Source organism: Sylvia atricapilla, chromosome 2 (assembly GCF_009819655.1).
Source record: "Sylvia atricapilla isolate bSylAtr1 chromosome 2, bSylAtr1.pri, whole genome shotgun sequence".
Classification (NCBI taxonomy): Eukaryota; Metazoa; Chordata; class Aves; order Passeriformes; family Sylviidae; genus Sylvia; species Sylvia atricapilla.
In genome coordinates this window covers 55227331-55243199 of record NC_089141.1, presented here as the reverse complement: position 1 = coordinate 55243199, position 15869 = coordinate 55227331, and the positions used below count along the sequence as shown (strand labels likewise).

Sequence of the window (15869 nt, the reverse complement as noted above, 5' to 3'; positions counted from 1 at the left end):
TTGGCCTTTACATTATGCATGATAAAATGTACTCCTTTTGTCCTTCATCCCTATCTTCCTCTTTCACATGATTTCTTTTTGTGTTGTTCATATTAGGAAACCTTATTTATTTCATTCTTTCTAACTATGTTACAGGTTTCTGGAAAGCCACATGCCCGCCATCCTGTGCCAGTCCTCTTTTAGTTTTTGTTAACTCAAAGAGTGGAGACAATCAGGGAGTAAAGTTTCTTCGTCGATTCAAACAGTCGTTAAATCCAGCTCAGGTCTTCGATTAATGAATGGAGGACCTCACTTAGGGTAATAACCTTGAAAATCTTGAGCAAGCCTTTCCATGAGGGAATTAGGTGCAAAGTATAGTGTTGCGTTCCCCTTGTTTTATAGTGTTATATCCCCTTGTTGCTATAATTCTATCACCAATATCTACTCTGACTTCCAAATTAAGTCTAAAAGAAAACAGAATTCCAGATAAATTCCGGTGTGTGAAGGGATTGTAGGATAACATTTTCCTTCTAGAAAAGCTCAAAAATTCAAAACCAAAAGCTCTTGGCTGGCTTTGACTTCTGATAACTGGTAAGGCTCAAATGGTTAAAAATGTTTAGATGTTTTCTTGTATCACAGGAGCTTTGATTTTGCCTTTATGCAGTGTTGCCCAGGTGCTTTTCCTCCATTTCACATGCGTAATTCTGATATTCCTCTGACCTTTTTGTGTGTAGCTATGGAATAAAACTATTGTCTAAATGTGCTCTGTATCTTCTAAATTCTGAACATGAATGTCAGCAGAGGGGTCTGCAGTGGACAAGTACATGAAAAAATTTTCATCTGAAAAGTATATCCAAAATACGATTCACGCAACGTATGCAAATAGTCAAGAAAATGACCATCCCACAGAATTTCGAGTAAGAACATGATTAAAACCACCAGGCATTTCTCCCCAAAATCTAGGAGTTGACTGTTGAAGAGATAGTGATGAGATTTGCATAGTGGAGGCCACAACTCAAGCATCTTTGCACATATGAAGATTAAATTCGTGCCCGTATTTCTGTTGCCTAACTCAGTTTCACTCAGATATATTGATGTGGTTAAATGGCCAAACAGTATCAGTTATAGCAACTAGAAGCATAAATTTTTGTACTCTTAAAGATGCAGAATTATACTTTAAGATAAAAGTAGATGAAGCAAATCCACAAAAATTCAGTTCAAGAAGTGTGTAAATATATAAGTATAATTGATTACACCTGTGGATTATAATAATTAGTACTGTGTTATGGCCACATCATATTAACTCTTTGAGTTGTAATATTCTTTCATTATAACCCTGATAATCTGAGCTGAATCAAAGTCACTTTAGCTAGCATTTTCTACATGTAATTATAATGACATATTGGTCTTAATTGATTGGACTCTCTGTGACAGGAGACAGTCTGAAAAATACATTTGCAAGTTCTCTTCCTTCATATAGCTCTACCATGGCTGAGGCGGCTCACTTTGATTTTGCACAGAAATTGTAGTTCACGTTGGGTGCTTTTCATTATTTCTCCCAGACAGTTTCCAGGGAGAGGTCCTTAACAGTTATTCCATGAGCTCACACTGATGTCTTCTCTTTTCTGGTTGATCTAAAAATCAGAGGTGATTCTGTGAGGCAGTGTATTTCTAGGAGTTTCTCATGTTTCTCAGGAGAGGATAAATTTCTCTGATATCAAAATTTTCCCCCTTGAATATCCTCTTCTTTTGTTCTGAGTAAGTACGCGCCCATCGTTTTCAAGTGACGATTATTTTCTCTAGAAAAAATATAAATGCTTCAAAAATTGTGATCCTGATATGCTGCTTTTTAGAAATGGTTCAGAAGTTATGCATATTCTGGAAAATAACATGCATTAAAAATAAATATCTTTGTTGTTGGTATTTTAGAGTTATACTTTCCAATTTTTTTCTATTTTTTTTTTTTTTTTTTAGTTAAAGTCCCTCTTGTTTTTACCTCTTGGCTGTTTCTTCACATCTCATTCCCATTTCCTCTGTGTCTTACCTCTCTGCATTTTCTGTCTCTCTTGTCCAACTTTCTGTACTGTCCAGGTGTTGTATTCTGGAGGTGTTAAAAGTCTGAGAGCAGGAGGAAGAGCAATAGGAGGCAAAAGCAGCATATGGCTTTAAGGATATAATATGAAATACTTGTATTATTTGTCCTAATTGTTATCTTCACCTTTATGTTTAAAAATTGCTCTCAGTGGTCCTTACATTTAATAGCCCTGCGCTGACAAAAGCCCACTCATATTGTGGAGCACATCCTGTTCATTGTGTCTTAACCTCTTCCAGTGAAAAATCCCCACTGGTGTATTATGCTTCTGGCTGAAGTGAGAAGCATGGAGCAGTTTTAATTTATCACTTATATTTATTGCTGGTTTTTTTTTTTGGTTTTTTTTTTTTTTTTTTTTTTTAGTATTAATAAAATCAATAAAATCAGACTTATAAAATCCTGAAAACAATATCAAGGGATTTTTTTAAGGATAACCTTGGCATGTTATTTATCAGAAATGTCAGTATAAGTGGAATATACAGAGACAGATGGGCTGCAGATAGGTTAATTAAGTGGATGGTTTGTATCGCCATACCCCACAATAATAAAAGGATCATAAAGATGCTGTGCACAATATTTTCTTGTAACAATTGCTAATGAATGTCACTGCTCTCTTGCTAATGGATGTAACTAACTCGCATTTTCTCTGGCAGGTTTGCGGTTATTTCAGAAGTTTGACAACTTCAGGATCTTGTGTGTGGTGGCGATGGAAGCGTGGGTTGGGTCTTGTCAGAAATTGATAACTCAGCTTGCACAAGAAGGCAAGTGTGCATATTTACTTTCCTTACCTGGACTGACTAGGCTTAATTTTGTGTGCTTACCTTTTCCTTGACTTGGTTCTGTGTTGTATCTCCGTGTATGGGTGAACCCAATAGTTACTGTTTAATGGAAGTTTTCATTGTTTATAACAGGATGAGCTTAACAGGAACGCACGCTTTGACTTACAGGCTTTAGACATCAGCTATGAATTAACATTTCTTGGTTGAAATAACAAGCATATTGTAACCACTTGTATTTTTCTTTCTAGTTTTCAATAGTAGATTTGTTCTTGTGTTGTGTTTCAGTGTCAATTAGAGTGTTACCCCTTGGTACTGGAAATGACCTTGCTCGTGTCCTGGTTGGGGAGGATCCTGTGATGATGATACACAACTTCCTCAGATTTTGGAAAAACTAGAACGAGCCAGCACGAAAATGTTAGACAGGTAAACCTACACATGCCTATGCATGGCTTACCATGAGATTGAAAATGTATTTGCTTGGGTTTCTTATGGCCTGAAATCCATCTTGGACACTTGGTGTTCAGTGGGTTTGTTGTTTGAGTGCAGGTCTTCATCATGAAGAAGCTGCAGTGGTATTGGGGACAGCTCTTTAGCCTGCTTTTTAAACTAAAGAGTCAGAGTGATGAGTGGTTGATGGAACTGGGAAGTGTGCTGTCCAAACATTGACATCAAAAGTTGACAGTTACTCAATGGCTGAAGGAGCTGCATAACTGCCTGTTATCACTAAAAAATAATCTGAGCAATAACACAAATTATTACCTTTAATTTCAATTATTTCACCCATATAGTTTTACAACTACAAATTTAGCAGGGTTTTTTTATACATAGCTATTCTGTGCTGTGACAATGAATTTTCTTTTTGTTGATATAGTAGAGAGAGTGTAAAACTAACAGTCTGGACACTTGTGATTCCTTCAGGTGGAGTATAATGTCATATGAATGAAATTACCAGCAAGCCTTCTATTCTTCCTGTGACTGCAGAAGAATCAGAGGAGTGCCAGGTGGACTTTTACTTTTTTTTTGTTGTTTTGTGTACTAACTTGGAGCTTCTGGGATGACAATAGCTGTAACTGAAGCATTGTGTGAAAATAGATGCTTTGTGATCTGTTAACTGAACTGAATTAAGGCCTTTTCTTGCTGTGTATCTCATGTAAGTAAGGTTCTCTATATCTATAATATATTCTATATATTATATAGAATATAGTTCTATTATTTGCCTAGAAGGAATGAAGGGTAAGGAGTCTCCAGCAAAGCTTTCAGAAAAATTCTTGCTGAATATATATATCTGTCTATTTAATGTGTATTAGAAAGTGTATTTATATAGCATGTTAGACAAAATGTAATCTACTGTCAAAATATTATGTAGTATAATGCTATGTATTTTAGATAATTCTTATATGAGTCTATACTATATATAATTTTGTGTATAAGTATGATTTAGTGCTATGTTACTGTATAATAATATATACTATGATAATATACATAAATATTTAAAATACTTTTTTCATGTATAAAAGCCAATGTCTGCTATGTTGAGTTTGGATTAAGCATCGAAAAAAGCCCCCAGCATTTTGGAGGCAAGGGTTATATTCCTAAAGAAAGAGAGAAGTGTTTTGCAGCTTGAGTTTAATCAGGTGATATTACCCAACTTTCTCTTTGTTTTTTGAAAGAGCTCAAAATCCTAAGCATCATCAAAGAAAAGCTTAGTCTGTCTTCCAGACTAGATTTGCTTGTACTAGCTGATGAGGTTTCAATTTTGACAGAGGGAAATGCTTTAATCAAATTAATTGGCATGAAAATTCTGACTGAAAAGGAGAAAATAATATATTCCCAAGAAAGTTAATGCATATCAACTGAAGCTCAAAAGTACTTGAGAAGCCATAATTAATCAGCAGTCTCTTGAACAATTTAATAATTCAGGCTCTTTTAATTGGCAAGGAGGTTATAACCTTTGATGGATTGCTGGATATAGAGATGCAAAAAGGCTGGGATTTTAAGGGGGTTGCTTTGCACACAGCTCTGCTTCTGGTGTCAGCAATGCAGATCAAGGCTTTATCGCCCCTAATTTTTCAAGACAGTTAAAATTTTCAAGTGTGTCTTGATCATCATTTTGTTCTAGTTATTTCTGGCTTTGAAATTTTTTTAGCCCCTTCTGAAAATGGAAGGAACTGCTTGCTCATATGAAACTTCTTTTTTAGAAAATGTATTCTGTAGGCTCTATTACCTGTCATTACTTGAGTTGGACAAAACCATTTGCTTTTGAGTACCCTATTCAATCTCTATTTTAATTGGCTTTTTTACATTGTTTACTGAGTTAGGCTATTTCAGAAAAATAATAATTAACCTTATAGTAGGTGTTGGATTATACCACAGTTTGAAAAGCAAATGGAAGTACATGCTTTATTTTTTTTTTCTCCTTCCTTCCTTTCTGCAGTTTCAGGAGACTAATTCCACTTGGTTTCCAGAAATCTTGTACTGATGTTTGAAAAACAGTACTTCATTCTTACAGATCAGACATTTATGTTTTGTTTTCTCCTTTGAAATGAAAACTGATTCAATGTTAGAGTCCTACAATGAAGGCTGGATTTTAGGAGAAAAGAACTGAAGTGGTATATCTGCCTGCTTAAAATCAAAGACAAAAGCATGGTCAGAGATTTCAAGAGATTCTTAAAGGGAGCTGTCAAAACTGCATTTATTTTTAGCTTTGGATTTGGAATTTTGTTAGAATTTTCTCTTAAAATTGAGGTCTAGATCCAGAGCTATTTTGAGATAGGATATGGTGTGTGAGGATTTATTTTTGATCCAGTCCAAATATTTTCCTGAGTGTTTTGTAATTTGTAATTTTTAATGTTCTTGTAAAGACTAAGCCCTAAATGATTTGCTCCTTGAGGATTGGTAACATGATAACAATTGATACCTTGATAACATTATACCAGTTTGGCAGTCTTTGTCAGTTGTGGTTCTTGGGAAGTGAGAGCCCACCTGACAGTAAAGTGAAAATTCCAGATTATAACTGCAAACTAGATTTATTCTTACTAAGCAATGTGTTTGAAGAAAGCTTTGCTTATTTTAGAAGTAAAATATTAGATATTAGATTATAATACTGCAGGTTGTTATAAATTGGAGAAGGTAAATTCTTTTCTGTCTCACAGACTCATTTAAGCCTAGAAATAACTTACTGTTTTCTCTACAGGAGGAAAAGAACTGTGGATCAAGTTTTCAGATGCTCTCTAACTTTGAATATTAAAAGTCTGGTACATAAAATACAGTATGCACATAGAATCTTTGTTACTGGACACTTGACCTTGTATTAGATCTGAAATGGAAATTCTGCTGTGTTTGAGGCGTTTAAACTCACTACTTGGTGTTAAACTGCTGAAATGTGTGGAAATTGAAGTCTCTTTTCTCTGTATTTTCAGATATCTGCTTATGAGGATTCAGTTGCTGCTCATCTTGCAAAAATTCTCAATTCTGATCAGCATTCTGTTGTCATATCATCTGCCAAGTGAGTCAATCAGTTTTATGTACAATGTGGGGGATAAATTCCCTGTGTAACATCATCACCGTAATAGCATTCTGTCTAAGCCTGATTTTCTTATGGATGGCCAACTGGCTTGGCTCAATATATCTTGATTTATATCTTTTAGAGTGGATGTTCTTTTCTGCAAAATTTTTAGATGATACAGTTGTAATGGATGGCTTAATACTAAATCAAAAAATAATCACACAATATCTATAAAATGATGTTAAGTAATTCGAAATCAGTGCATGGCCTAAATATGAAACTTACTGTTATATTGCAAAGATGTGATCTACTTCACACTGCATTTCTTCTGGTTATTTTTTGTAATGCATATGTTTAGAGGACAAAATTTCACCAGTGTGAAGCAGAACTTTAGCTTAGGTAGCTTTGTTGTAGCCCTGTCTGTATCAGTTCAATCAATACTGATCTACGACATTAATGAGATTTTTTCCCCCCAAACTAAAACATTTTGAAATCAGAGAAATTTGGCAAATCATGGGCATCATCTGAAATCAGAACTGTTCTCTATGAAAAAACAGTTTATGTTTTGCAATATGCACAAGACCAGTCTAAGAATCTTTAAAAATACAGCTGAATATCATTACATCTTTCTTTTTCTCATAAAAGCAAGTTAACGAATTTTCATTTTTAAACTATACATAACACATGTAGAAGATTAAACGGCAGGATATTATTAACTTCAGATTCTAAATTGGTTCTGTACCTTGTTAAATCTGTTTAATTTCTGTCAGAAAAATGTCAACCAAATGAACAGTACTAAGCAATTATCCTCACCTCATTAGTAAGTTTGCTGTCTGTCTGCAGTGCAGTTAAGAAGAACCAAGTCTTTTTCTGATTTACACAGTGAAAATTCATTGCACCCACTGTAGTTTGCAGAGATGAGCTTCAGGGTTGGTTGAAAAAAATGATCTGTGCAATGGGATATGTGTGGCCATATGCTTTCATCTAAGGAGTGCTTGCTTAAAGTCAGTAGCTTTTCTCCATTGTTTTTAAGCTCCAACCTTGCATGGGAATTTGCATGGCTGTGTTTAATGCATGGAAGTTACCAAAGTGAATGCAAGTTAGTACTAAGTCCTCTCTTAGGGAAGGTGTACAAGCAAGGGAGTAGATAAAATCAGGCATGTTTATTTCAGATAAGAGATACAATGTATGCCACGGCTTAAGTGAAGGAGTTCTTGTTTTAAAGCTCATCACTTCAATTTGGGAAGCTGTGGGAGTGTCACCTGATTTGCAAGTATGATCACAGAGTTCAGTTTCCAATAAGAATGATTTATAGCAGTGTACATATAAGTAAGTTGCCATAAGAATTTAATATTCAAAACATATCTATTCCATTTCATTTGATTTCTTCCCTCTCCTTTTTTTATCTGAAGAATATTATGTGAAACTGTAAAGGACTTTGTTGCCAAAATAGGGAAGACTTACGAAAAACCAATGGAAAATGCAGAGGAAGCTGATGCCATGGCCATTAAAGTAAGATTATGACTATGTTCAGGTTTAAAGTTGTTGGGTTCTTAAAGTTTATAGCTCATGGATATTTAATTTTCACATTGCTCTAGAATGCCCAGCTTGGCTTTCATTTGAACCAGTGACTTCAAAATTCTTCTCTTCTTTTTGCATAGAGTTAATTATTTCCAACAATCTCTTTCAACTGTTTATACTTTCTTTTTTCATAAAGGATAAAGTTCATGGTAGCATACATAGAGATAAAAGGATTTGTTTGTGGGTTTTTTTGCATTAGTTATACTTCTAGGGATTAAGTTAACTACAGGAAAACAGTGGGATAATGAAGAGAATGCTGCGAGGATGAAGAGGAGACAGACCACAATGTTAAAAATAGTGGTTTAAGCTGCAAAATACAGAGATCATGTTGCAAAAACATTAGGAAAGAAAACAACAGAAGGATTTGGTATGAGACACAAAATTTACATGAGCTGAAAAAAAGAAGAAAACAAAATCCTTGACAATCCCAGAGTCAGAAAATGTACTTGCTAAGTGGCAATTTGTGGTTCATGTTTCTATCCAATGCACATTTTGGAAAATTAGTTTTTCTTTTTGACTGTTTCAAGACCAGAGAGTGTTTTCTTTCTCTTAGACACTGGAAGTCATTTCTTTTCCTGTGTGCCTAGAGAGAATGATTACTTGGTGTTGGGGAGAGCCATTTGACAGTCTGATTCTGGCTTGAGCCACTTGCTCTGTGACAGCTTACTTGCTTTAATATACAGCTGTATTGCAAAAACAGCCCCATGTGTCTCAGTCTAGCAGCTGATAGATACCTCTCAATGCATGGGCAAACCTCTGGTGGTTTTCCATGCTGCAAGTCATTGGGAGAGGGGTAGGATGTAATCTGTGCAGTTATGGGGCAGGCTGAGTTTAGCATGGAGTGTTACTTGAATCTGAGTATGGGGGGTTTGTATTATAATTGCTCTAATCTGACTAAATGTCACAGGGTCTGCCAAAAGCCCATGCAGACCTCCTCATAATCTGATATCCTGAAGCCTTGAACCTTGGTTTGGATTTTACATAACGAATTACACAGACCACTTAAAACCTACAGTTTCAAATAAAATCTGGTACCGCATTTCCTAAAAATATTCACATGTTCACTGTTGATTTTTTTTTAATGTGTGTGTATGTCTTTTCCACTTTGTCTTAGTGCTCAGAGTTAAATGAAAAGCTGGACTTACTGCTCCAGGCTCTTCACACAGAAGCCCAGGCTGCTCCCATTCTCCCAGGCATTGCTCCCCCCATTGTGGAGGAAGAACCAGAGGAGTTCTCAAGTGAAGAATCTTTGTCTGAAAGTAAAGAGCAATTAGCAGAGTGTGTCTCAAAGTCTTCCCAGAAGCTCTTCAAACCAAGGGAACAGCTGATGCTCCGAGCAAATAGCTTGAAGAAGGCTGTGAGGCAGATCATTGAACAAGCAGAAAAAGGTGCACATCAAAAACATTTTGATCCAGACTGGTAGAATAGGATAGTATAATGATGTTTGTTTGTCTAACTGGAATAAGTTTTCATTATAAAATTTGATTTTTATATTCTTACAAAGATAAAACTATATGTTTATTACAAGCTGCAAGGTAAAGAATTGCAGCTTGTTTGAATGTTGATGACTCTGAACGTATGTGTGTGCACACATAATGTAATGTATGTATGTGTATTAAGCCCATTTCTTTTTATTATTACCCTCCACAAAATGAAGATGTCTGACAGCACATCTTTATCAACTGGTAAAGAATTGACTGACTCTTTCACTGAATTGACGATAGAACTCTTTTATTGATGTTTTAAACTAAAATAAGCTACAAAATAAAGTGCTTATTTTGGTGCATCCAGTTTTTCTTTAGAATCCTTGAAACTTTGCCTTTTCTCTTAATAACAGTTGTGGATGAGCAGAATGCTCATAGTGAAGAGCAAGTGAACCAGTCTCCAGTAGAATACAGCAAAGAATTGGATGAATCCAAAGAAGAAGAAAAAGAGGAAGATACAAAGGAACTTGAGTCTCCATCAAGTGAGTAAATTAGAAATAAAATAGAAATATTCCATCTCCTTGTAGTTGTATTTGGAGCATAATTGGTTCCATAGTTAAAAATACTGGCATCCTGTTTGACTGGAAAGTACTCGAAACTTCTGATTGATTTGAATAAATAAAAGTTAAGGGAAAAATCAGAGAATAATAGATGGAGAGTCTTTTGGAATGCATTTACAAAGCTGAGAAGGCACTTCTTGGGGAGAGAAGTGCCTGAATTTAATCCAGTTTTTTACACTCACCTTTCTACATGAACCTGAGCAAAGACTAGAGCCTAGGTGATGGTGGCAATAGCATGTCTCAGTTGTAGACTGACATTCTCAAGCTACATGGAAATTTTAGGAAAGGTGTTTCTTAGCAGTGGAAATTTCAGTCTTTTCCATATTATCAAAATGGACAGTGATGCACTGTTGGTGACGTCACAAGATGATCTTTGAGTCATAGAGAAACAGTGGTAGCTGATAGGCAGGAAAGCCCATCCTCTAGATACTTGGTGAACAACATCTTGGGGCAAAATGAGAAAAGCATTTTGGGATTTGCATCTCCTTTTTTCACCCTAACCCACATGAACATCCTCAAAAGTTGTCTTCATAAGGCTCTGCTCTGAAGCTGGTTCCTGTGTCTATATCTCCTACTTTGGAAATAAGACATTGGGCTCTTGGGGCTTCTGTTGACCCAGGACCTTGCATTTTCTCCAGAACCAACATCAGGCTTTCTCCAGGGACTGTCTCTTCACTGATCCCTTTTATTTTTGCTTGGGTATAGGAATCAATGCACGTTGGTCATCTCTTTTCAATAGTAGCTCATAGAGGATGCTGGCCCTACAGATGACCAAATCCTACTGCAATAGCTTTATAATAAAGATATACAGGTCTAGAAATTTGTTGAACTCCATGTTTCTTGATGGTATAATTTCTGCATCTAATGGGGAGCTGTATTATTCTTACGTGTGTGGAATAGAGTGCATACTAATGCTGTCACTGGACGATAGATATTTAGGGACAAAACATGAAACATGAATTCAAGTATCTGCACTGAAACATCAGTTTTACTCATTAGGGCTCTGTTGTTTTATCAGAGCATTCACAGCAAAAGTTTATCTTTATTGCAGTTATTCCCATGAGTCTCATCTGTCAAATAAAGAGCAGCTGCTCTGCTGATTTTCCTATTTAATACATCTGCCTTGTTCACAAGTACAAAGAGAACAGACTGTGTGAACAGTGTTGTGAATTTTTCAGTAGTATTATGAAAAATGAATGTTAATTTTGTTCTGAGTATTGTATTTTACCCTCCGAGGATCTTCCTGGTCATTTGAGGAAGATAATGTTTTTCCATATGTTAATACCTTAATCTAAATATTTAATGACTCTTGTTAGATACACTTGCTGGTTTTATTCCTTTTTATTTTTTGACATTATTACAGTGTTTTTGTCATGCATAGATACCAATCAATGTGTTGTACTGCTACCATGCAATGTTGTAGCATGTTGTGATAACTGCCATGGCTATTATATAGGTGTTAAAGTCAGAAGGAGCTGTTAGCTCAGTCCTTTCAAATAAAACAATCCAGATAAATTCACCTACTTTTCATTGTCCTGTGTATAATAATTTCTGTTTGACATCAGCAAGTCTTCCAGAAACGTGTCTAATCTTACTCTGGTGATACAAGAATGTGAAGAACTTGCCATTCAATTTACAGTTCTGTGTTAGAGTATCATCACTTAAAAAAATCTCCATGAATAGGCAAATCCTGGCCTGAGGTAATGCAAACACAATGTCTAAATCCTTGTTGTAGTTATTCCTTTTGTCTCTAGATTTTTCCACTCAAAATTTTCTTTCTATTAGTGTCTTCATACAATACACCCATGTTACTCTTAAGCTAAGTTATGATTGACATGATGTGATTTGTCCCACTTCTGCCACTGAAAAGGATGCAGTCTATCCTTCCCACCACATTCCTGGTGCTGTTTCCCTGCTGTTGTCCTGGTGCTAGTCCCACTAATCCTTTTTTTGCTGGATTAGTTTCCATGTTTTGAGAGGAAAAACCAGATTACCTTGAAATAATTTCATTTTTTTGTTGTTCTGAGCTTCTTCAGATGGTCAAGTTTGAATCTGTCCTAAGATGAAGTAGTTTTAACATGTGAGATGATTTGGAGCAGAGATAGTCAAGAAGTGTCTGTCTGTGACCATCTGTTGTGTGAGAGTTTTCTACATGCACATGGAAATGCTATAACAAAGCATTTGGTAATACCCAAACTTTTTTCCTTGGGGCACTGGTTTCTGGGTATGTCTGATGAGGCTGAATTGCACAAGGATTAAATTCTCCAGGCTGAAGCAGGCACTGGCATATTCTCTCAGGCTGCATGAAACAAGTTCTGCCAGGAAAGTAAATTACAATACCTGAGGTCAGCCATCTGCAAAGCCAATCCTTCATCACCTCCAGAGGCAGCCAAAGGATAACTGGCCTCACTGAGCCACCAGTTGCCCATTTTGAATATCTTCTCTTTGCCCTTGATTTTCTTCCCTTTCCTTTTCCTCAGCCTTTGTCAATAACAGTTACATCAGCTACTAAACATTGATATCTGTCAAGATTTCATTGATCAATCTTCCAGAGAATTTTAATAATAGGTAAATTATTTGAGAAATTGCTGGTTGGTTTGTTTTCTGAGGTTTTTCTGTGAAAAAAGATGATGGAAAACTGATGCCTCCCACAACGTCTCTAATGCAGAAGACAAATGAACATGGATTTTCCCCTCCCCTTGCAGTTTTCATTTTGGCTGTAAAGACGTCAGAGGGTTCTCTAATTTTTTCAGAATCTGTTGCAGGCATGGGCCCATTTTTGCTGCTTGAAGAAAATAGTGTACATGTTGATGAGATAGATATTCTAAACCACAGGCCATGGAACTACCTATATTAAAATTGTTATAAATGATAATATACTGTATAATATGTGTATATTTAGAAGTAAACATAGATGAAATTTTAGTTAAATTTTAATTATTTCAGTAATATGTTTATCAGAAGCTTTCTGCAGTTAAATATGTTTAACATATTTAACTGTTAAGTATGTTAAATATATTTAATGTGCAGTGTTAGATATGATTGCATTTTAAGGTGGATATAATACATTTTATGAACATATTTACGTTTAATACATATAATACTTTTTCTGGTAGCTTGAAGTGTAAGCTGGGAACTTGTCATGTTGAGTGTCATGCACACTTGCTCATTTTAATTTGTGTTTGTCACTTGATCTGTTTCTGAGTTTTCTTACTGTATTTCGAAGAAAAACTGTGGTATGAGGGCGAAGGACTTTTGTCATGGAGTGGTAGCAGATTGAATTAATGCTTTTGATGTATTTTCAGGACTGTAAAAATTATGTATTGGTAATGTCATAACAGGTCTAATTAGTGTTCTTACTTCTATTATTCTTGCACAGCTAAAACTGCACCAAGGTCCCCTGATAGACGTACAAGCCGAGGTATCCATTCTCAGACAGGTTCTTTCTCTGCTCCAGCTTTGGCAGCAAGCAAGGAAAACCTCCCAGTACTTAACACGAGGATTATCTGCCCAGGTAATTATGATTTTGAAATCTGCTGTTCCTACCCTACTTTAATATTGTCTTCCAGTCTCCTCCATGCTGTAAAATAATGATTTTTACTTCATGCCCTGAATTTGTTTGAACTGACACACACATCTATGTGTTGTATTGTATAGGAAGAAAAGCATAATAATGTAGAATATTTCTGACTATTTGGCACAACACCAGAAGTAGCAGAAGTGTTGCATTTGATTCTGGAGTGTGAAAAGTAAAATTGAGGATCATAGAACTGAGGAGTGGTTTGGGTTGGAAGAGATCTCTAAAGATGATCTAGTACAGCCCTCTGTTATGGGCATTGACATCTTTCACTAGATCAGGTTGCTCAGAAAAGCATTCAGCCTGACCTTGGACACTTCCAGTGGTGGGGCTTGTACAGCTTCTCTGGGCAACATCTGCCCATGTTTCACTACCCTCATCCCAAACATCTTCCCCCTTTTGTCCAATCTAGACCTACCCTATTTGAGTTTAAAACTACTTACCTTTCTCCTGTCACTGCAGGTCCTGGTGAAAAGTCTCTCAGTTTTTCTTATAAGCCTGCTGTATATTTTACAAGGGCACAGCAAATTTTCCCTGGAGCCTTCTCCTCTCCAGGCTGAACAACCTTGGCTCTTTCAGCCTGTCTTCACAGGAGAGGTGCTCCAGCCCTCTGATCATCTTTAGAGCCCTCTGTGGACTTGTTCCAGCAGGTCCATGTCCTTCTTATGTCAGGGAGCCTAGAGCTGGATGCAGTGTTCCAGCTAGGGTCTCACCAGAGCAGAGCAGATCAGAGCAGAGGGGCAGAATCCCCTCCCTCACCCTGCTGGCCACACTGCTTTGGATGTATCCCAGGAGGCATTTGGCTTTCTGGGCCACAAGCTCAAACTGCAGGTCACATCTAATTTTTAATCCACAGGTACTCCCAAATCTTTTTATTGTTTATCCTAATCAATGGATTAGGATGAAGAGGCTGAGGGACAAAGCTATTTAAAGTTCAATCCTCTGAGTAAGAACTATCTGTGAATATCTCTCTAGAAGCGAAAAACTGAAATAACACAAAACTGCTCTGTAAAACAGTTGAAAAAAAATCTGTTCTTACCCAAATGCAATTAAAAGATTAAAAGGTATCTGTTCTGCTCCAAATGCAATTCATACTAGAGAGCACTAGTAAAACTCTGTTTTAATTAATTTTATTAGTATAGCTAAAACCACAGTAGAACGAAACTTATGTTTTTTCTTTAGGCAAATTTAAGTAAAAGCTGTTAGTATTTTGCTTTGTTTACGTGCATTACAGAGCATTTTGTAGAGTGAAATTGATATTAGTCAAGCAAGAATGTTGAGGCCGTGATCTTTCCACAAATTAAGTTAAACTATGGCTCTGCCAGTTGTAAAAATGGTAAGAATATTCTTTATGTATGCTTCCAAAGGATAGGACAAAAGAAAAATCATGGGCAGTTAGGAGATGAAGATTAAACTGAATGAAAAGCTCTAGAAGTCTTTTTTGGGTGTTAGGTCACCCAGTTGGTTACTATACCAGCCAGTGAGTGTTGGCTTGAAACCCTAAATTTTCTTTGCTTTTTTCTTTCTCAATGGTGGTACCTGAATCGAACCACCACAACTTAGCATAGCTGCCTTTCTGCTTAAGGGAGCCAGAGACCTGAAAAGGTAACCAATTTTGGTAAAAATTGAGATAGAATCACAATCTTTCCCTGTACAGATTTAATGAATTTTGTTTCCCAGTATGTGGCTTATATTATATGTTTGTCTATTTATCAAATACAATTTTTTTTTATTATTTTCTTTCTGTTTTGTTTTCTTTTCTTTTGTTTGTTTGTTTTTCTTTTTCTTTTTTAATTAGGTTTAAGGGCTGGTCTAGCTGCTTCCATTGCAGGAAGTTCAATTATTAGCAAAATGTTGCTAGCAAACATCGATCCATTTGGTGCTACGCCGTTTATTGACCCGGATCCAGATTCCTTGTAAGAAATATTTTTTTCCTAAATATACTGTTTTGCTTTCCTTAAGGGCATCCTTCTTATATTTTTGTAGTCTCTTATTTTTTTTGCATTATGGAGTACTTGTTTGCCATTGAGGCAGTAGACCTCAATGTCTGAAAACAAGCTGGATTGTGCTGGTTTATTTATGAGCAGTGGAAATTTTTTTGCAGCAGCTGAAAATAATGGGAGACATTTGCTCACTTATCCCTTGCTCACCTGGAGGAGGACAGTAGTGTTTCAGAGCTGGGTTTTTCAGAGTTTACTCAGGAAGATTTAGAGGAAAGATCTCTTGAAGTATCTTAGTTCATATTTTGTTCTGTGATCAATCACAGTGTTGGTCAAAGATATTTGTGTGTCCAGGTTCTGTACAAATGTGCA

At 36.1% G+C, this 15869-nt stretch overlaps 1 protein-coding gene across 1 annotated transcript in view; it reads left to right on the top strand.

The window, feature by feature from the left end:
* Window positions 1-15869, top strand: part of DGKH (diacylglycerol kinase eta) — a 151150-nt gene that overhangs the window by 111087 nt on the left and 24194 nt on the right. Inside the window, 14 exon segments of the mRNA XM_066313333.1 lie at window positions 136-270; window positions 273-294; window positions 2723-2757; window positions 2760-2832; window positions 3146-3183; window positions 3186-3273; window positions 3769-3789; window positions 3791-3851; window positions 6270-6355; window positions 7768-7867; window positions 9051-9324; window positions 9774-9902; window positions 13360-13494; window positions 15356-15473. Of these exon segments, the coding sequence (XP_066169430.1) occupies window positions 136-270; window positions 273-294; window positions 2723-2757; window positions 2760-2832; window positions 3146-3183; window positions 3186-3273; window positions 3769-3789; window positions 3791-3851; window positions 6270-6355; window positions 7768-7867; window positions 9051-9324; window positions 9774-9902; window positions 13360-13494; window positions 15356-15473 (1315 nt within the window).